General features: G+C 36.7%; 1 protein-coding gene across 1 annotated transcript in view; it reads right to left on the reverse strand.

Moving 5' to 3' along the window:
- The window catches only part of CDH2 (cadherin 2), a 194,523-nt gene that overhangs the window by 10,739 nt on the left and 160,025 nt on the right, over positions 1–23,759 (reverse strand). The window contains exons 11-15 of the mRNA XM_016120084.2: positions 22,958–23,100; positions 19,728–19,961; positions 19,208–19,441; positions 17,121–17,260; positions 29–193 (exon numbers count right to left, since the gene is read on the reverse strand). Coding sequence (XP_015975570.1) covers positions 29–193; positions 17,121–17,260; positions 19,208–19,441; positions 19,728–19,961; positions 22,958–23,100 — 916 coding nt within the window. The remainder of the gene's footprint in view (positions 1–28; positions 194–17,120; positions 17,261–19,207; positions 19,442–19,727; positions 19,962–22,957; positions 23,101–23,759) is intronic.

Genomic DNA, 23,759 nt, shown 5'->3' on the forward strand with positions numbered 1-23,759 from the left:
TATAAAGAAAGCGAGAATCTCTTTGTACCTCGTTAATGAAATCCCCGATGTCCCCAGGGTGCGGAGCTGCAGATCGGACAGGGTACTGAGGCTCGGCGTGAATGGGCCTCTCATCCAGTCGTCGGATTCCTACAGGCTTGATGGCATCAGGTTCCACAGTATCAGGCTGCTGAAGCTGGCTCAAGTCATAGTCCTGTGAAAGACAAAACCAAAAACCCATGGTAGTTGCGCATAAAAAATATAAAATTGCAACCTTTGTGTTTGAACACATATCCAGAATGCATAGAAATGAGCAGAATTTAACATAATGGAAAAGTTGCCACTATGAGTTTTTCATGTTATGATTAAATATTTCTTTCACACAGCTCTTTCTTATGTGTTTTTCATTTCTACAGTCTGTGCTCCATCTGTTTTACTATGCTCCTCATCAGTTTCCAATGGAAAATAGCAGTGACACAAGGTCCTACTGTAAAATGACTAAAAAACTGACTAGAAAACATAGTTGTACCATAGAAGCGAAGGTAATAACTACATATTGATGGGGTTCAGGACACACTACCCTAAAATATGGCACCTTGGCATATTAAATATCTTACATTGAAGTACTTTTTTAAAAAATGGGAGAAACATGAAGGTCACTCTGACCTCCCCCAGCTTCATCTTTTCCCCTAAAACAGGTCATAAAACTCCCAAGTGAAAGCTCTCTTTCTTGTACTAACAGGAGAGAAGATATTCTTATCACCAGAGACAGGGAATTTGGGGCCAAGAAATCCGTACAAACAAACTTTGTCAAACTAACCCTTATATTCCTAGCTACTTCTTCACCATTTACTAACCATAGCTCAAACACTGTTGTCTTGTCAATTCTTGACCATTTTATTATTCCTTTTCTAAAAGGTATAAAAGCTTCCTGCTCTAGTCACTTCTTTGGGTCTTCATTCTCTTGCAAAGTCTCCCATGCTGTTGTTAGTTTAATTTTCAGACCCAGGCAAGAACTCTAAGAGCATTGAGGAAAATTTTTCCCTCCCTTACGATGCTTTATATATGTTTACATATATATTTTTAAAATTCGATGCAGGTATGTTTTCTTTTTCCTTAAAAAAAAAAAAAAGGCAATAGTTCATCAGGATTTCAAAGCCATTCTTCATTCCTCTCTCCCTTCAGTGGTCTAGTGTAGGCAAAATATGCTTTTTTGTGGGCCCAGTCTGATCCATTTCCTATTTTTCTAAAAAACTGGCTTTTATATTTTAAAAAGGGTTATTTAAAACAAAAATAACAACAAAGAAGAAATTCCCACAGAGACTGTACGTGGCCTACAAAACCTCACTATATGGCCCTTTACAGAAAAAAGTTTGCCAACCTCTGGCCCTGCAGTGCTAAGCCAGGGAGGGCAGTTTCCTTCTATTGTGGCTCTGTGGGAACGTTTTAGAAAACAGCCTGTCCACCACTGCTCTGTGCAGAGACTGGGCCCTCAGCACTATTTTCAGCTTTAATATCAGCCAGCAAGGCAAGAATGTATAAAAAAATTATCATGTGGAAATGCTTCGAATGAATCAAAATTTCAGGTTTGGGCAAATACTCTGCAGTTTTCAAACCCCCAAATTCTGGTGATATAAAATGTCACATCCTCAGCTTACCGAAAATTCTCCAACTTAATGTTGACATTTACGGAAAGTACAGATTTTCTGGTATTCTTAATAATTCAGGCTTTATCTCTGTCTAAAACCAGTTTAAAACTGTTTGCAGTATCTCTACAGTGGTTTCGATTTATTCAATGCTCTAATATTTACCACATTCTGGCAATTTTCTAGGTGTTTTTACATATGTTTGCTTATTTAATGTTCTGAACAACACTTCGTGGTATTAAGTTTTATTATTTCCATTAAAAGTCAAGATAACTCAGTCTCAAATAACCCAAGTAACTAGTCCATGGTTCCAGATCTACTAAGACACAGAAACAGACTGACTCCAAATGTATAAGACTTCAAAGCCTAGCTCTTTGTAGTCATTACAAATGAGTCAAGTCTGAGCAACAAGGTTGGACTTAGAGAGTAATAAACTAGATGGATGAGTGTGGAAGGACAGGAATGTGAGTGATGATTAAAATAACAAAGGAGAAAAAGAGGAGAAAGGTCACCAACATTCATAACCACTATGTATCAGGTACTATACCAGCCTCTTAGTATCTTCTAATACTTTCTAACGAGCCTGTGAAGAATGTTTTATTATCATCTTTTTAGATGAAAAAACAGATTCAGGAGGGGTTGAGTAAACTTGCCCAAGGTCACACAGTGAGAATATGATTAGGATGGGAATCAAAATCAGGTACGTTTGACTTCGAAGCATTGATCTAAAACTTAACACAGTGTTCCTGACAACACTTTTGCCTAAACAGCTCCTTACTAAGATATTCAGCTAACCTAACTGGCAAAGGCATTGAGGAAAAGCCCCTCCCCCTCAGCAGTGTACAGGTGACATGAGAGGTGAGGCAGGTGCACAGAGAGCAGGACAAACCAGCCTAGCATGTAAACTTGGTATGTTGCAAGTATAATACGCAAAAGAGTGGGAAAACTGGCATTAGGTTTGAACCTCGAACAATACATGGGCTAGAGAGAAAGGGTCATTCTTGAAGAATCAACAACATGAGCGAAGGCATGAGAATATTATTCTTTCTTGGATAGAGTATTTCATATCGTCCATCCAGAAATCAAATGAAGATATCTTGATCTTGCATGAATGTGCTCCCCTTAAAATTTTCTAAAATTGATGAGCTATTTATAGAATGTTAAAGGCACACAATGATATAACTAATGTAAAATGTTAAAATAGCATAACAAGTAAAACGATTTACTTAGAGAATTTTAAATGCTTATACACCAAGAAACATGTTTTTCCAGGTCATGTTTAATTGTTTAACTACAGAACATAACAGAGTAGGGTAAACTGTGACTAACTGTGCCTTCTGATAATTATCAAAGCTTTTTGTAAAAATGGGAAAACACTGTAAGTATAATGATAAGTTAATAAATATTTTTACATTGAGGGTGTAAAATGCTTTATTATAAGTCAGAATTACCTGAAATTAAGTAATTGAATCTTATGTTTAAGTGCTGTGTTTTACCTGGTGACATATTCCTTGACAGTCCTCAATATATTATCTAATAATTCAGGATAAGAATGCAAAGGAGTTTCTTTGGTATAACTGGAGACAAATGAGGCAAGCGGGCTTTGCTTATGCTATTCCTTACCTAGAAAGAACTTGTCTACCCCGATTTCTTATATACTTTCACGATATCCAAAGGGTACAAACACAAATGCATTTTGGTTGGCTGGCAGTGTTTTAAAATTGTTCTGTTAAATTGCCAATATTTCATCTGAAAATAGGAAGATCTGGCAAAACAGAGCTTATGCTCTGACATAACAATTTGCTATAGCTGATAGTAACTGTCTTCTTAGAGTAAGGACAGAATTTCCACCTGGCCTGCTTCCCTTATTACTGTATTCACACAGCAACATACTAAGTCACGGGTTTTAGATCTTTCTTTTGATACCCTTTTCCTGCTACCTTAAGAACCTGAGAGCAGAAATAGTCTTTAATATATCTGTGGTCCTGCTCAGTCTTTTCCACCATCAGTACATCAGGTCCATAGAAAGTGCTCATTAAAAAATGCATTGAGTGAAATGTCAGAGAAAGATAAATACCATATGATTTCGTGACTATGTGGAATCTAAAAAACAAAAAGAATAAATAGAAAACAGACTCACATATACAGAGGACAATCTGGTGCTGACCAGAGGGGAGGGGTGTTGTGGGGCTGGTGAAGGGTTAAAGAAGTACAAATGAGTAGTTTACAGATGGTCACGGGGAAGGGGAGTATGTCATGGGGAACACAGTCAGTAGTAATGGAATGGCTAGGTGGAGAGCCGGGGGGATGACAGAGAAATCGGGGGGATCATTTCATACACTACACAAATGTGTAACCAATGTCCTGTGTACTTCAAACTAATAATAAAATAAAATGCTGAAAAAAAATGTGTTGAATAAAGTCTCAGTGATGATATTCATGCCAGATGTTCAAAATAGTAACCAATTCAGAAATGTGGCTTAGCAGTAATTCATAACAGGGAGAGAGGGAAAGACCCTTGGTCACTGCCACGGTGAGTCCCCAATAATAATGAAAATGTGTCATGTTCCTCAGTTACACTGGTATTCAAAAAAAGACAGAAAAGCACTGATTTACAGGAAGCTAGAAACCGGACTAAAGCACATAACTTAGTTTCTCTGTGATAGTTTCTCCTGGCCAATTATGAATATGGGATATAAAAATATGACGGTGGTAGGAAGCAGGAGGGAGTGGCTCCAGCCTCAGAAATGGACTTTTTGGTTTACATCTATGTGTGTGATATGGCAGAGGTCCTGACATGAGGGTTCAATTTTAAGCCTTTTAATGAGGGGTCACTCTATGTAAACCTAAATTATACATCTTTACAATCCCATAAGGGTTTACTTAAACACACAAATTACAACATGTAGGATGAGAATTATAAAGAGAATTACAGAGACTAAAAACATTCTAAAGGTCATTGGGTTCATGGCCTTACTTCTGAAGACTGACGAAACAACCCAAGAAGAAATCTTTATTTGGTTCCCAAAACTCTCTAGAGAAAAAGAGGATTTGAAAATTCTCTTTTGATTGTCAATTGTTACAATGTTAACTTTCCAAAGAAATTTATTTTCAAGTAAAGTCCAAGGAAAATCTTATTTAAATTAATGTCTGGAACACGTGTTATTTGGCATTGACCATTAGAAGTAGGCACGAAATTAGGGTTTTTGGAATATTAACATTGCAGTAGCAAAACTTTTTTTTTTTTTTTTTTTGGTCTATGATTGAAAATGTTTAAGGGTGATACAATTCTGAGTGAGTTATTAACAAGTCAGTCAGCATCTAAAACTCTGGTTTTGGCTTTTCTTGGAAGTTCCACTGACTTGCAATGATTTATAATTGGTTCAGAAAATAATACTATGAAGCTACATTAAGGCATTTGGTTATGTTTAAATAAAATTTAAAAATGCACTGGTATAAATTGAAATCTAAAATCCCAGGCAAAAATTTCAGAAAGCTACATTGCTGGGAGAATCCAAAGAATTGCGCAATTAAATCTGTTTTAGAGAGTAATGAAAACATTCATTTACAGTTCCACAAGTATTTAAGGAATGCCTACCGGCTGCCCAAGGCCATTTTCAGCTCTGAGAGTGTGAAAGAAAAAAATTAACCTTTACCTGGTGCCCATCATCTGTCAGGAATTATATTAGGTGCTTTCTCATGTGACATTTCATAAACAGTTGACCCTTAAACAACTTGAGTTTGAACTGCATAGGTCCATTTATATGCATTTTTTCCAATAAATACTGTAAATGTAGTTTTTCTTTATGATTTTCTTAATAACATTTTCTTTCCTCTAGCTTACTTTATTATAAGAATACCAGATATAATACCTATAATGTACAAAAATGTGTTAATCTATTGTTTATGTTATCAGTCAGGCTTCTGCTCAACTGTAGGCAATTAATGGTTAAGTTCTGGGGAAGTAAAAAGTTACAGCAGGTTTTTGATGGTGCAGTGGGGTCAGTGTACCTAACATCTCCCCACCCCGGCTGGCTGTTCAAGGATCAATTATACTCCAAACGAAGATCCTTCCAAGTGGTTACTGTTCCATTCCATTGATTACTGCAACTCAGAGAGGTTAATATTTGCCCAAGGTCACAGACTCAGTGAAGCAGAATGGGAAGATAAAACAGAGATCACCAGAGAAGCAAAATAAACAAAAAAGCTGCATCTTGTTGCCAAGGCCATTAAGAAAAACATCAAATACTTATTGAGGGAGGAAACAAGAGGGGTTTTAAGTGCGAGAAAGGGAGCTCAAGGTGTTATGCTAATTAGGCACTGGGTCTGTGCACAGTTGGTTAAAACAAACCTCACTGATTTTTAGTCAAAAAGTTCTAACAAGGGTCTGGCTTGTGGGGGTGGGGCACTTGAAGTTCCTGGTCCACTATCAGCTTTCACTGGTGAGAACCAGTGATGAAACCCAACAGCCAGTTTTGCTATTTCTTAGGCAAGGGCTGGTACGAGTGGAAATTTTTCTTTTATAGTAGCAATGGCAAGTAATTTTAAAATTCTCATTTAGATACGGTAAACATTTTTAATATCTCAAGAATGACTGAGAAAAATAAAAACACTGACATGAAAGTAAATGGACAAAATTCTGAAGGAAAAAAGTTATCTGCAAAAAAGCTGACGATGGCATAGGCAAGAAACTCTTCAGACAGACATAAAAAGGAATGGAAGGTGGGAGAGAACATTATTATGTCACCCTCTATAGCTCCTGGCATTAAAATAATTGAGTAAAACAGCGATAAGATGTCAACATATTACCATAGGATTGCTGACAAGTAACTCAAATACCCTTACAAGCTTTATGTAAATTACATTACGACCTGATTTTCTTCCCCAGAGAAATACAGTTATGATGGTGACTATCTACCCAGGCAAAATGATGTGAAAAACTAACTAGATTCCATAGATTATTGAAGCCCCCCCAAAACAAAAGATTTGCTAAAAGCATTTCTGGTTCAAATAATAAACTTAGTAAAGATAAAATAACTTGGACACTTAATATATGGATGAAGGTCCTCTAGTCTCTATTTTCATTTACCACATTTTAATCTCACTGGATGGCCATTTTTCTACCTCCCACAAGGGAGAGGGCTGAGTCCGCATTAAACACATTCATTGTTTCTGCTACCATGGTTTACTGTCAATGCTGCCCTGTCACTGATTCTTTTAAAATTCTGTTTTCAGAATTATGAATGAGCTGAAAGTTCATTCTTTGGTGTAAAATTATAGTTCTGCTTCAGAAACTAGCACTTTTGAAATTTTATCACAACTTATTTCCCATTATAAAATTATGGCATGTTCTTTTGGGAAAATGCAGCACATATGATTTGATTAGATTTGCTTCGACAAATACCTTCTGAAGAGAGTTTTGGGTCCTAGACTCAGTTACTGACCTCATTGAGCTTTTAGTCTAATGTCATTTAAATGGAAATATTTAAAAATAATGAAAACTTAATATAATATATAAACTATTACAAAAAATATGGAAAGTGAAGGTGTAAGCAGCTATGAAAGAGGTGCTCCTAAAGTGAGGACAGGAATGCACAGAGACTTGACAATCTAACAGAGTACCAGGGCTTCATAAGGAAGATGTTTCTCCTGAAATCTGAAATTTTCTCCTCAATGTTTGCCAGTTCCCATTCTTTTCTTGCAATTCAGTTATAGCCCTATAAAGATGAGCACGTTCCCCAACCCTTCCAAGAACTGTCTTGGGAGACAATAAGCATAGCCTTCTAAATGCATCTTCGATTCCACATTCTCGCCCCAAGTCCCAAGTTCTCTTTACCAAAAATTAAAATGACACCACTCGGACAAGATCAAAGTCATTCTATCTCAGTATAACCTATTATTCTATTTTGGAGAAAACCTAAAAATAAGTAATAAAGAAACAGCAATATTTAGTTGGGAATATGGTGGCAGAGCATTGAAATCCTTCACCAGTTTATGTCAACATCTTTTTGTTATTTTCTAAAGAGAAATATTCTTTATGATAAATTTACACATAAACTCAATAAAGTAAAGAAAATATAGTGATTTAAAAAGATGGACTTTGAAATGAGAGCACTTTAAGGCAAATCGGGGCTCCATCATATCTAACTGGTGACCTTCGACAGATTATTTAAATTTCCTGTGCTAACCTCAAAAGCAGCAGTCCCCAACCTTTTCAGCACCAAGGACCAGTGCTCCTTTGGAAATCTAATGCCTGATGATCTGAGGTGGAGCTGAGGTGGTGATGCTAGTGCTGGGAAGTGGCTGAAAATAAGATGAAGCTTTGCTCTCTCGTCTGCCGCTCACCTCCTGTTGTGAGGGCTAGTTCCTGGAGGTTGGGGATCCCTGCAAGAGTATTCGAGCTTTGGACAAAAAAACTAATAAAGATTCTGTGAATGGATTAAGTCTATAACGAGGGTCAAAAAACTTTTTCCGTAAGGGACAGAGTAAGTATGTTTGGCTTTTGGGGAATTATAGTCTTGTTACAATATCTCAACTCTGCTGCTATTGCAATGAAAACAGCCATAAATAATGGGTGTGGTTCATGGCCGTGTCCCATTATTTATAAAACTTTATTCATAAATTTGGTCAGCTGGTAGAAATATGGCATATACCACTTAGTACCTTAGCTTTTTTGTTTGCTTACTATTAACACATACTTGGCATTCAAATCTTTATCATTTTATTACTGGAATACTGATATTCTCCATTCTTCTAAAACTAAATGTAGTAAACTTATGATTAGTTGGGAAGAATAAATATTAAAATTATTACATAAAATATTGTGTTTACTCATGTAAAGTGACAGGAATAGTCAATAAAGAGTCATGTGCAAATCATGTGCACATTAAAAATATCTAATACCCAGTAAGGAATGGGCCAGTTCAGAATTTATATTGTCTGTAGCCCAGCAATGTGTGTCACCTGGCCACAAGTGTTTTGAGAATAGTGTGCAAAAACGAGATGACAATATGCTAACCTAATCCCTGGTGATGCTCTCCTCTTGTGAAATCAGTGTCGCTCTTTCATTAACTAATATGTACTAGTGTTTGCAGGTGGGTATAAACGGATGAATGACTTGGGAACATAATTAACAGAGTGTGCTTTAGCCAACAATAAATATGTTGAAAGCGGTCTCCTCGGTTATATCCAGATTCAGCCATCTGTTAGTTTGCTTATACAGCAGAATGATTTTGTGAAACAATTATTTCAAAGAATTAAAAATATACCACGGTTAAATTATACAGCTCCATTTTCCGCTGAGTCAGACAGTGGGGGTTGGTTGTTCACATCAGGGTTGGTCCCTGAGATTGGCAGGAAGCTTATAGCAATCCCTGGCTCAAGCAGAGATCTCTGGTCTCAGGGAAGTGGCTGGTTTGTTCTCGAGGGGCTTTCTTACAGCTGTACCCCATTCCTCTGTCTAGGCATCCAACCTGGACTTTAGATTTCAGTTCCTGCTGCCCAGATTGTATACTTGACAATAAATAAATAAATAAATTGATTTCTCAGATTGCTTCCCCAGATTCAAACTTCATTTATGTCAAAATGTGATCAATTTTGCAAGCTGTGCTTAACCAATTAATTGGGTCTTACCCTTTGCCTGCTCACAAGCCAGATACTAGTTGTGATCAACTAAGCTGTGGCTAAGTGCCCAGCGTCATGGGTCCTACCAGTAATGTCTGCCTGTTATAGACCAACGAGACTAAATAAACCATCTATCATATGACTTCCAGCGCAGCGCATCAGACCCTGGCCTCTCAAATCACATAGACCTGAGTTTGAAAACGACTAACAGTATATACTGCATAGAGTTGTTGGGAAGATTTTTAAGAGATGTGCAAACTAAGAGTATATTGCACACTGGCTGATAGAGAATAAGTGTGTAATGAATGCTAGCAATAATGAATGTTAATATTATTTCTCAAAGACATCAGACATTGCAAAGAATAAAAGTAGAGTTGTCAGGGGTGTACCTGACAATTAACCTTGAAGATAGACTTGCAAACTAAGAGATTCAGGAAGAGGGCCTAATGTACAAATGGTTTCTGAGTGCCTGACAGGTTAAACTGTCCTAGATACTGGAAAACAAAATGAATATGATAAGCCCTGCCCTCCCAGGGTTTAAGGTCAGGACCAGGGCTGGACACAAAGCGCAAAATGTAGAAAGAGGTTCCTGTGTGAGCACAGAGAAGGGATACTTGATTCAGCCTGGGACCCCAAGAGCAGATGTCTTAAAGTGAATCTTGGTGGCTAAATAGGCAGGCAAAGACCATGAACTAAGCAACAGAAGTGTGAAGTAACATGGTACAGGCAAGATGTACAGGTGGCTCAATCCTACTGAAGTTTTAAAATGCAAAGTGGAGGGCAAAGAGAAGTTAAGTCATCGACCCTCAGAGTCCCCATTCTTCAAAGCCAAATCCCAAGTTATAGGAACCAGGGGTTCTTAGCCTATCTCAGGCACCTGACCTCTGTTGAATACGCTTTCCGTGTTACGGAGATTCTGGGGATTTATCTACTGAAATACTTAGACCGATTTCCAAAAATTGCATAAGAAATCTACCTCATTAAAAAAAATAAATACCAATACACAGCAATTAATTCTATCTGGATCTTTTGGGTGTAACCCTAAATCACTAAAAAAAAAAGCCCCTCTCATGATTCCCTCTGTCTTAATATTATATGTGGATTCTTTACATGTACAAGTGCTGGGCTCTGCTAAAGACTTTAGTATTACAGGAAGTTCTAGTATGTTTTCCATGTAAGCAGAAGATGCTCTTTCTGTTTTTTGGTGGCTCTTAAGCCACATGGGGAAAATGGTGAGTCATTGTCACTCTAGGTCCCTGAATGACTGTATGGGGAAGAGAAGACCTCCCTTCCCCAAATTCCCATGACCTGAAACCCCATTACTGCTAAGTAAGTACGAAATACATTTCAACTAGGCCTAAGTCACTGGAATTTTATAATTGAATTGTAGCAGTTAGCCTATTTTAAAGAATACATCTGGTTAAATATATTTGTGGCTAATTCATTTACTTTTTCTTTCTTTCTTTTTAAACTAGTACCAGAGAAAATTATCCCATGGTTTCAGAGCACTATAGGATCTCATCTTCACAGAAATCTATTTTTGTTAATCCAAAGCCTAGTAATTACGATATAACTGAATCAGAGTCTGCAAAATCAGGTATCCATAGAGGGTAGGCTGATAACATAAATCAATAAAGCTAGTGTGAAAAATAGGAAAAACAATTACTGGAACATGCTTGCCCTGCTTAAAGAGGAATACTATTTAGTTTCCGACAACTGTTGCCATGTCAGAATACAGGCATTATTGTTCGATCTTTCCATTTTTTAAGAGGAATAGGAGATCCATAATTTATGTGAATTTTTGCAATTTTTACTTTCTGCAAGCTAAATAAAACAGAGCCGTGGACTTTGTATAAACACACCTGCAGTGTATAAACTTTAAAGTGACACAGAATCCAGCTTTCAAACATGTCCCCAAACCATCAGGGGTGCTATGAGATACTTTCTGATGCAAAAGAAACTAGCCCACAGCAAATACCTAAAACTTAAGAAATCAAATTTAGGAATTCAGAGTCCTCGCAGTCCTGGAACATGAAACCTACTGAGTTCCAAGAGGTGTTGAGCCTTGTCTGAAGAGACAGAGAGAGAGAAAAAAAAAAAAAAAATTAGCCAATTGTGATGTTACACTCTGCAGCAGCAGGGAGGATGGGAAGACAGACTTGGTATACAGTGGATAATTAGGGCCAAGAATCCCAAGATTGATCAAGAGAAAACTGATGTGAACTCTTTTAAGTAGCCACTCACACTTTCTGTCACAACCAGCTCTAACAGGCATCAGCTTTAATCCCCAATGAGCTGATGACGGCCTGTGAAGATGACCAGCCCTGCTGCCATTGCTCTCCTTAACCACCAGCCATGGTCCAAAGGATTCCAGTGTCTACTGATTGTCATTTGTGAAACTTCCCAACATGATGAGCAGCGCCTTCTTTCACAATCCTGAGTCCCCACAACAGCCCAAGGCTCTAGGAACGAAAAATTTCCCATGTCAGATTTTTAAGAGCCGAAGAAGCTGCTGGATGTCCCAGAGCCTACTTTAAAGAAGGTATAGCCTTCTTCTGATAAATGCAACTGATGTTCTGAAAGGCACTCTTTTAATTGCGTGGCTGAGACTAAGCTTTGCCAAGAATGGTACAAGATATGGTAAATATACCATCTTTTTTGGACTCAGGTAGACTAAGATTTAATTCTCACTCTGCTATTTTCTGATAGTGTGTGCCTACTTTCTTGTACTTGGGGGAGGGTCAAGTGAAATAATGTATATAAAGCACTTAGTACAGTGCCTATCACACAGGGTGCCCCCAAAACAATAGCTTTTGCCATTATCATGGAAAATGAAGCTGCATAATGTCAAGGAATTTAGGTAGAGGTCGTTTAATGTGAGCACATAATACATACTCAATAAATGTTTGTTTAATACAAGAGCAATCTCAATTTAAGTCTTAAGCTTTAAAGAGCAGGAAGCTAAGTTCGTTTCCTATCCTGGGGCTAAAAGGGGATGGGTTCCAGAGAAAGTGAGCAATTGGCTACACTGTACATTCACTGTGATTTTATTAGTGAAGCTGATATGGATGGAACTAAAAACAAAGATCATTAAAAGGGATACAGTATCTGCAATCAGTCCCACTGGCCAAAAGGGCACTGAAGGACATTTACTAATGAGGATAATTAAACACGACTTGATAACCACTAAAAGCCCTGCTGATTATGTCAGTGAATCAAATAAAGAAGGAACTTCAACCTCTGAAAAAAGAGGACATTATATTAAAAGTGTCTGTCCAACTGCCAACAGCACTGTGAGGAAATAACTTCTGTTCGGAACGCATCTGATGACAGTTTGAAATATGGGCCCAATCCTGACAGTCCAAACCAGAGCAACCATCCACAAGTACTGATAAAAGTCTACCACACACAAGACAAGAAGACACAGAGTGTTTTCCTTTGTTCTTCATTTCTTAGGTCCCTTTTAGCTATTTTGTTAAAGAAACTAGCAACCTGTGTTTGGCACAAAACTTAAATAGACCGAGATGCTAATCAACAGCAAGAGTGGTAAGGATACTTTGCTTTGTTTTCTTCCTAATCGGTTAGCTTCTTAAAGATACTTTCTCTTGGCAGGAAGAGGGGAATCTTGGCTAAATTAGTTTTAGGCTAGGCACTGTAGCCTTCTAGGGACTGTTACTGCGGACCTGCCTTTGCCTGTAAGCACAAGCATTCACCAACCTCTTAAACTGACCTCCGAGATCTACGCATGCTCTAAATATGGTGGTTTTTTAAGCCTGTCGACTGAGACATCAAGTGAACCACACTGCCTGATTATGACAAGCTATGTCTGCCTCCTGTGGCACAGCCACATCTTGAAACAACACACATGCTCCATAAAATACCAGCCATGTATAATAAAAATCGACTAAAACTTGTCTAGAATGTAATATGGCACCAATCCCATATCTGAAGCCCATGTAGAGAGACGATGTTTTCAAAAAGCTAATTAATAATTATGAATCATATTCTGTTGCTAAAAAGGCTCAATCCACACTACCACACAGAAACAATTTCTAACAGTGAGCCACATTTGAGTTATAGAAAATAGAATGCAGTATATTTTACGAAAGTGAACTTCTCAGGAACTAACCATGATTTTAATATTTAAAGCAATAGCATCTTATTTAGAAAATGGAGAAGCATTTGGAATAAATTCACTTAGAAAGTAAGAGTACTAAATAATTTTTATAAGGAAAAGAGGTAAATGATAAAATCCATCAAAAACGTTCAAAAAATTTTTGATAAATTCAAGTCGAAGAATTTATCCTAACAGATCTGAAGACATATTAGAAAGCTATAGCAATAGACACACGGTGGTACCGGCCCAAGAACAGACTAATAGAACAAGTAATGCAGAACAGAAAGTCAGGAAGCCGACCCGCGGACCCACACGTGCAAACCCAGATGCTTTATGGCAAATGGACCACTGCAATGCAGTGGAAAAGGGTTATCTTTTTAGTAAATAGTGTTGGATAGCCACAGAGGTAAAGAAAAACTCTATTCATATCTTGTACCAAATGAATAATCTATTACAAATGAGTCACAGATATCACAGGTAAAACAATAGAGTTTCAAGAAGATAATGTAAAGAATTTTTTTTTTTTTTTGGTGGGGTGGTGGTGATTCATTACCTTGGGGTAGACAAAGTTTTCTTAAATAAGATATATAGATTCACTAGCCATAATGGAAAAAACTGATGAACTGGACTTTATTAAAACAAAACAAAACAAAACAAAACTTCTGTTCATCATAAGAGTCTATTTAGAGATTAAACAGAAAGCAACCGTTGGGAGAAGATATTTATAATGCATTCACTTGACAAAGAACTGATATCCATAATATATAAAGACCTCATAGGAGCCAATAAAAGACAGAAAACCCAACAGAAAAGTAGTCAAATAAGCTGAACAAAGAAGGTACTAAAATAGTAAGTCAGTAAGAATATCCAAATTAAATCAGAATAAGAGAAATACCATCAGAGTGAGTAGCTAAAATTAAAACAAACAAACAAACAAACAAACAAACAAGTGCTAGTGAGGATGTAGGGCAATTTGAACTCTCACATACATACCACTGTGGCGAGAGAAGGTATGAACTGGTATAGTAACTTTGGAAAACTGGCAATATTGTATTAAAGAAATCTGTCATTAAATGGTAAAAGGACAAATCACCCTGACTTTGAAGGAAACTTTACTGGCCATGAGTGGACAGGCTTGATGAGTTCACATCCTGAGGGAGTCTGCGCCCACCACCAACTCTTTCACACAAGTCTTTCCTAGTGTATGATGGGGTACAGTACGCTAAAGGTTGGGTACAGGGCCAAACATCTGTCATGTTAAGGAAGGACTTTATAATTCCCCAAGAGTAGATGGGTGTGTGAAATCACCAACAGAACACTCATTTGGATACTGTTGCAGGATGGTAATGATTCTGACCTAAGTTAAGGAAGTGCCTTGGTGATGGAGATAAGTGAATAGGTTTCATGAACTATTAGAGGTAGAGAAGAGAGAACTCTTGGTGTTGTATTCCTACACTGCATGTTTTACTCTATTATGTGGTAAAAATGAGAATGAATAAAACACCCATTTTGTAATTTTATCATAATTTTCTCCTGGACAGAAACTCTTGATGCAGAGTAAAATGCCATCAAACAACCAAGAAGTCACAAAAAGATTTCATAAGAAGATTGGTACTACAAAAAGAAATTAACCACAGGAAACAATATAGAAAAAGTTCCAGAAAAGTCTTTGTACTATCAGGGAAGTGGGTAGGAAGCAGCATTCATTTCCAAGAGTTTACTAGGGAGCGAAGAAAACTTCAAAGATCAGGAAAAGAGGTCGAAGATTTATGATGATAATTTTAATAAATCCTGTAATAGATTATGTTTTACCATTTGATATAAAGTATCAAACTAAGTGGATAAAGCCAATAAAAGAAGTCTTTCCTAAAATAACTACAACAATAAAACTACATTAAACATTTTTTTATAGGAATTGCGGGTGGGGGAGAAAGAGCCAGATCAGGAGACATCAAGTGCCCTGGTTCGGATCCCCACATTCTGAGACGCATCTTGGTTCCTGAGTCTTGCCCTCCAATTCTCTGAAGCATCTAGTTATAATTGGTGTCCCCCAGTTATTGACATTTTTACTGAAGTTGTTGAGTTTAAGTTTATGCCTAGAAAATTATGCACAAAGACATGAAACAAAATACCAAGAGTAGATTTATGAGACAATGTGATCAACATACATTTGCTAATCTTGAACACAGCTCAGGAAAGTGAAAGGATAGATTAATTAAGAATTAAGACAAACATGAATTTTAATATCCAAAGACATTTATAAGCAACAAACTCTGGGGTATATTTATAGAGCTACTTTAATTAGTCAGTATTCAAAACAGCTTTACACACGAGTCGAGTTTTCAACAGACTTTAAATACACATCTCTTCTAAATGAGAGAGTTGAAAAATACTGTAAACCAGGCATGGAAGCTGGAAGCTGGGCTTGAGTTTACTCTGAAACCAAATTGTGAAACTTGCTATAAATGTAAAATAGAAAACTTGATAACAGGCTGCCACAAAGATTAAACACAACAATAGATGTGAATGTGTTTCATAAAACAAAAAGCAATTTATTATATCCTCAAAAGAGTAAAGAAAGGAAGGAGAAAATATGCTCATGAAAATTTGCTTTTATTCGAGCTAACGGTCCTATCACTAATGTTTACATATATACCTATGATAAAACATGTCTGAATTTACTAATAATAATCTAGGAACCAAAAATTCTGTTTTGTTTTGGACTATCCCTCATGTTTGCATTAAGTGTTTCAAAATAACATAACTATCAAATGTATCTAAGAAATAACTGTCACAGTGATTTCTCATGGATTATATTAATATCATCTGGGTAATTTCAAGAGGATCTATATTGGAGTAGTTACTTTAGGCTGTAACGTAAGAAAGACCTGGCTGTATGAGTTTATAAAATAAAACCATCTTTAGCCTGTTTTCAATTACAGAGGTGGCGATATTCACAGTATAATATCACAGGTGTCAAAGATTTAAGATATAACAGTATTTAATATCCTTAGCAGAATACCTGGTATATAGTACGGACCGTATAAATGTTAGCAATTATGATATCTAAAGTTGGTTCCAAGCCGATAAAGTTCTTTGTTTTCTATATTTGAACAAAAAAGCAGTTCCTTACATACACAGAGATACAGAAGTGCATGTTATCTTACAGTCAGCCAAGAACTTCAATGCTTATTGAGCAACTGCTATAAGCCAGGCTCCATAATAGACATTACAGATACAAGATGAACTAGACAATGTCTCTAACCTCAAATATTTCTCAAGAATGTAAGACTCTTGAGGGAAGATATTTGTTGGCTCTGTCCAATTCTGTACCCCTAATGATAGTAACATTCCCTGAAATGCTGAATTTGCTTGATGTTTATAGAATGAATAAACTAGTGCTTTTTCTATTATACATATGAGCATCTAAATCCCAACACATATATTTTGGATATCTGATGAAGAAAAACTGTAAAGAAGAATATTTTCATTTGTTCAAATGTAACTGGGATTGGATTTACACTCTAGGCTCCTTAAAACAATGTTAATGATTTTCTTACAAAATAAATATGACCTTTGACACTTCAAAAAGAATTCAAGGCAGCACACGTTGGAAAAAATTCACCAAGGTTTGACAATGTGATAACAGAAAGGAAATTCGATACCATTTCTTTGCTGCATCTTTTAACATTTGTCCTACCATTTGAATTATATAATCATAAAATTTTATTTGAAAGATTTAAAGTATTGCTTACCTGGTCTTCTTCTCCTCCACCTTCTTCATCATATTTTAAAATATTATCTCTTACATCATCTTCTGGATCAATTAAAAGTTGCTTGGCCTGGCGTTCTTTATCCCGGCGCTTCATCCATACCACAAACATCAGAACGAGGACTGGGTAGAAAAAAAGATTTTAAAAAGCTAACACTATAATTCTTAAAATTTGATCTATCTAATTGGAGTCTTCAACACTAATAATTTTTACTTACATGGGTTGAAAGCTTGGCATAAGCCTTTTACTCTATTATATATTTCTGGCCTCACATTAGGAAAGACAGGACAAAGCAGGACTCTAGCACTGGGTGTAGAATGGGAAAATTTGGGTTCCAGAATCTGGTGCCCTGTGAACTCACAGGGTGAATGCTTGTCCTCAGTTTCATTATCTACAAATGGGGACAATAACTGTTTCTATCTTTCACTTTGGCTTGCCTACAGGGTTTATAAATTCTAAACCAACAAATAAGAATTGAATTGTTACTCATTATTTAATTGCTGTTTCATTCAGGTTGGTCAGTCATAATGTCATGCCCCAGATAAGGGACAATGGTACTTCTCAAGGAGGGGAAGTGCTTGCCAAGATGCCTCAGGTGGTAAGTTGGAATTGGATCAACAGCTGGAACTTAAGGATTTTTGATTTCCAAAGGCAGGTGTTTTTCTACTGCACTATTGCTCATTCCCTTTCATATTAAACTGCAGGTTTCAGGTAAAAAGGCTAGGGATTAGTTTGGGCACTGAAATAACATTAAGCTTTCATGCTTTACACTTTTTGCCAGGTTTAGAATCATAAATTTTCCAGAAGGTTGATGTTAAAATCAGCACCAATTCATTTTCCTTCAAAATGTGACAGTTACTTCTTCATGCCATAATCCATCATATCTAAGTCTTCCTTGATAAGGTTGCATATATGGCACATTTTAGATGAAACTGAAACAAATCCCTAAATGCACATCTAGGAATACATTCTCTCTAAAATCTAGAGATATCAGCTTACATCCTGAAGCAAAAGATTTAATGACTCCTATTTGAGCGCACTTTTATTATTGGCCATAAAAGTAAATATCTTCCCTTTAAAGCCAGATACATGATCTCATTTGCCATTGTTCCAGAGCTAAATCTAGCAAGTGGATTATTAGTATAGCATGTAGGTTTCAAATTATCGTCAAAGTAGTCTCCACACAGGAAGTAAAAAATGCTCAGGCTTCTATAGTAATTGCTTAGAATAAAGAGACAGAATTCTAAATTACCAGAACACTTGTAAATGGTGAAAACATAAAAGAAATGGCCAACATTTTAAAGAAAGTGATTGGTGCATAGCATGATCACACAATAAACTAAGGCCTGCTGCTATTCAACAATAAAATACAGGGCCCAGGCAATTTATTCTTTTAACCTGCATGCTTAGAAGTGGTTCCTAAACTACTTTCCAGTGGTTAATTTCTTGCATTCCACTGAACCAAAAATTGCAAAGTATCTTAAAAAAGGAGCAATTCCTTAATCTAGACTTGCTTTAAAGACAGAGAATTTATTGAGCTGTGTAATCATTTCCATTATCAAACGTGTTATGTGAAATACAATTTCTCACTATTTTATGCAGCCCTTCAGAAACAAATACCTTGATCTTTGCATGAGTGGAACAGGTATGCTGACTGTGCTTTATATGAAGGAAAGAAAGGAAAGCAATACACTTATTTTCGTCAATCATCAACTACGTGCCATAAATTAGTATTCAAACCCTGAGTGCTCAAACTTAGTACTGTCTAACATTTTCCTACGAAAATAGTTTCCTAGAGCTCCCCAAGCCATCTGCATCAGAAAGTGACAACGGGGCATGGAAGAGGTATGATGGTTAGGCTTGCTACAAACACATAAGTGCCTGAAACTGTGCCCAGGGCTTTCCTCATTCCAAAGTGGACTTGGCTGTCCCATATATGAATGGTGAGAAAATGCTCAGAGGTCGAAGAGAGTTGTTAGATTACTTGAAAGGCAACAACAAAAAAGTTAGTTTCTAGACATTCTAGGAGGCAAAAACATTAAGATCTAAGAACCAATGAAAGTACTTACTGAGCAGGATGATGATGCAGAGCAGAATAGCGATAATGGCGCCCGTGCCGAGTCCTGCACCCACAATTCTATCTACATCCGTACAGTCCCCGTTGGAGTCACACTGGCAAACCTTCACACGAAGGATGGAAATGTTTGATTTGGGAGGATTACCCGAATCTGTGATTATGATTGGAACTTCATATATCCCCGCTTCGAGAAATTTTATCTTTAAATTAAGCTGAGCGAAATCACCTATATTAAAGAAACAGAGTTTGATAGTTTATATATAACATAATAAAAAATACATAGCATTTCCTAGAATGTACTTACTACCTAATAGTATATATAAAACAGATTACAACTATGTTGCATTGGAAGTTATTTTTAGGCTTTAAGGGCTTTTCATATCTTATTTAAACTTTAAGTGGTTTTCAAACATATTTAATGAAAGATTATAAAACATCTAAAATTAACTTTTCAGACCAGTCTTCAAAATTTCTCAACTGCACATATATTCAAATAATGAACGTGTTCCTACCATTGAGCCGAGTGATGGTCCAATTTCTCTTAATAGTCACTGGAGACAAAGGAAGATCAAAAGCAAACGGTCCAGCATTTGGATCAATGTCATAATCAAGTGCTGTGATGTTAATTGAATTGGGGTCTGGAGTTTCGCAAGTCTCTGCCTCTTGAGGTAGCACTTGAGGGGCATTGTCATTTATATCAAGTAAATAGATCTGCAGTGTTCCCGTTCCACTCATTGGAGGAATTCCTTAAAAGGGAGAAAAATCACAAACCCATGCTGAACAATTCTCGCTCATGAGCCTAATGACAGTGAAATTCTCAAATTTCTAGCCTTCTTGGCCTTATAATTGTATGTAACCTTGGAAGAATCTCGTTGCCACAGCACCTGCACACACTTTTCTGAACGAGACCACCTCTTGCTTCCTTTCTAGGATGACCCTAAAGTGCTGCTGCAGGTATGTGGAAGCTGTGCACAGTGACAGTGCATGCCCCGCCGAGTGAAATTCCACACGTTCGCTGTCCTTGCTGTCCATTACTTTGGGCCCTGTGCCCGCCACGTTCCTCCAGGCACTGTGAGGGATGTAAGAGGAACAGAACTCTGAACTCGTGATATTCTTGACCCTACTCTTTTGATGGAGAACCAAGACAAGTGCATGAAAGAACACAGGAATGCTTTTAAAGCTCAAACTCAGCTATAAATTATCAAAACAGTCTACAGATGAGCACTACAGACCCACAGACATCATCGTGGGAAGGAATATCATGAAGAAATGATATTTTGTTGATCAACCAATTATCTCCTTGAAAAAATATTAGGTTGCTCTATATACTTTATTCCATTGTTATCCTACGGAGTAGGTTTAAGCAGATGAGCAACCCAAGTTTCTGCAAAGTGCGCATGGTCACACATTCTTGTTACTAAAGACTGGTCTGCCTGACTCTAAATCCATTTGCATTCTACCATGAAATGCTGTCATTACCACTTCTTGTGTCTAGTGATTTGACCTGTGAAATATTTATAAATGTATGTTATATATATGTACACACACATATAAAGTAAGTCCTCACTTAACATTGTGAATAGGTTCTGAGACTTTAAGCCAAACGACATATAACAAAACCAATTTTACCATAGGTTAATTGATATAAACAAAAAATAAGTTCCTATGATGTTGATACATTATTTGAAGACCTGCCATAATAGAAATATTATGTTATTATACATGTATATTACTTAATTATATAATTCATATATATATATTACATAAACATACTATAATAAGAATATAACCATCTTCTAAATAAGCTTGCATACCTAGAGCCAGAGGTTATATGACCTATCCAAGGCCATGCAACCAGGAAGGAGAACACATACAATCCTGAGGAGAGGACAAGAGGTAATCTCCCTGGACTTCTCTGAGGAACATGAACGATTCTGAGACAGGGAGAATTAAGGTGAAGGCATAGAGTAGTAAGGTGGAGCCAATACTCTAATACCAACACAACCACTGTGATACTCCATAGTTTGAGGAACTTTTACATTTATTATCATGTTTAATATTATTTGACGCTCACAACAACTTTATAGAACAAGCAAGCAGCAAAAACAATGTATCAATAATGAAACGAAGGCAAGGAGAGTATAAGAGCTTGCCCCATCATTAAAGAACAAAATTGGGGCTCCAAATCCAGCCTTGTGATTTAAAGTCAAGTGAATCTACAAAGCATCACAGTGACATAGATTTAAGTACTCACTGCTGTCTCATACCAAACACATTTTCAAGCAGAAAACAATCTACCTTGGTGAATAAAAAATTTACGTGAAACTCATAACCAATATATGTATATATAATTTTATTGCTCTTTGAATCACATCATTACGGTGCAAGATACACTGAAGTTCTATTGCAGAGGAAAGCTACCACTTACATATGGTGAGAGAGCATAAAACAGACACCAATGCTGTGGTTTGCTGTGCAATGACAGAGATGTTCCTACCAAGTTTCAACTCTAGATGTTTGAACAGTAGCTCTCATATTAGAAAGGATAGAAAAATATTGTGTTGGCTCTGTCACCACGTCGATTTATGACAGATAACGACCTCACTGAATCTTACTATACAGGACTAGGAAAGATTCATCGAAACTGTTTGTATCAAAAGTGTTTGATAGGCAACGTTTTTCATCAAACTTCACATCTCGACCAACAAACTGAAGCCTGCTATTTTTTTTAGATGCCAACATTCATAGTCTAACATGAAAAGGATTTAAAAATAGGGTTGTGATTCAGTTTTGAAACTATTAACACACAATAGTGTGTTATTTGAGTGTTTAGTTTGTGCAAGGCACTGTTTTAAAAACTTTATGCGTATAAGCCATTATATTTTCCCCAATACACTATGAATTAGGTACTGTTACCAATATCTTTTTTTAACAGAAAAAGAACATGGACAGATTTAAAACCTTGTTGCCAATCACACAGTTAGAAAATGGTAGGGCCAGAGTCTGGACCCAGCGCATCAGGAGGAACTTCAGAGCCTGCATTCTCAAGCCTACATCATGCTAAGCTAAACAAGTCAAACACCAGGTTTACATAAGTCGCTTTATCTTACATGTCCAAAAAAAAAAAAAAAAGCCATGTATTCTAAAACAAAACAAAACAAAAACAAAAATGCTATCTATTGATCTCAAGCATTTAGAATCCAGCAGAGACCCACAGGAAAAAAAACAAAGATGCTAAATTTTATGTTCCCAAACCAACACACTAAAGCTCGTGTACTCAAGTATCTCAATTTGTGCATGAAATTAGGAGTTTCTTAGCTCATGGCAGACTAGAGGCAGAGAATTAGAAGAAGAAAAATGCTAGAGATGGATAAACTGATTGGCAGGAGAAATATAAAAAGAACAGCTTGAAAGACATGGTGTCTGGGCCACTGAGGGTAGATTCCACATGCGGTAATGAGGCATCAAGGTGTGGCAGGGAAGAAAAACCACAAAGGCTTGTAATCGCAATACTAGGCTACCATGGAGGGTGTATGGACATTATAGAACAAAGGTAATATGTTATAGAAACCCCAGCAGAAATGGAAAAAATAGAAGTTAGAGCTTTAGAGTAAATAAAGGTCAATTTTCTAGGCAATTGGGTTTTGTAGAAAACCTCATTTCCTGATGATGCATTCATGATGAGACTCCCCTCTCTTTAACAACATACAGGATAATACAATGACTATATTTAATTACGTACCATTGTCAGAAGCAAGGAAAGTAGCATTATATATATTGTTTTTCACATTTGGTGACTCTCTATCCAAAAGAGCAATTGTAGTTATTTGCCCATTTACAGGATCTATTTTTAGCCAATTGGCAGGATCGGATAATTTTGTGTATCTACAAAATGAAAACGCAGTCAGTTTAATGTTTTTGACATTAAAGTTTAAAAATAAAACATATTTTACTCTTTTCGTTCCAAATGCAACCAGCTCATTAATTTGCATTTTTGTAGATGATGGTTGGAAATACAGCTTTAACATGGAAAAGATTGCTGTGACTGGTTATTTGAAGCACATAATGGATGTGTACTGGCAGACATGCAGGAAACATTAGATAAGTGTTTCAGGAAAAAGATAGGCACTCACTCTCTCTACTGTGGGTAAGGTATATTTGACATCCTGTTTTAAGCTCCTGTCTAGTTCAATGGATAGCAACGGTGCAGATAAAATAGATCAAAAATACTTTCTAAATAAGTGGCAGCCCTAAAGTATAGAGCTTAAGAGAAATATAATAGAAGTTGAATTTTTTATCACAGAACACTCTTAAAATGTTTACCATCTTATTATGGTGGAGATGTGGTCAGAATGGGGCAACGTAACTTCATTTCTAATAGCATCTCCCATACTGGGCCATGCCTCAGAACTATAACTTTCAAGGGAAGTCCCACAGTCTGAGTCTGTATGAAGCAGATTATCTATATTGGAAGATTTATCATCTTAGACTCCTTTTTTATTGGGGGAGGGTGAGCTTTTTAAGTTTAGGTAACTAATATACAG

The sequence above is a fragment of the Rousettus aegyptiacus genome, unplaced genomic scaffold (genome assembly GCF_014176215.1).
Source record: "Rousettus aegyptiacus isolate mRouAeg1 unplaced genomic scaffold, mRouAeg1.p scaffold_m13_p_12, whole genome shotgun sequence".
In the NCBI taxonomy this organism is placed as follows: Eukaryota; Metazoa; Chordata; class Mammalia; order Chiroptera; family Pteropodidae; genus Rousettus; species Rousettus aegyptiacus.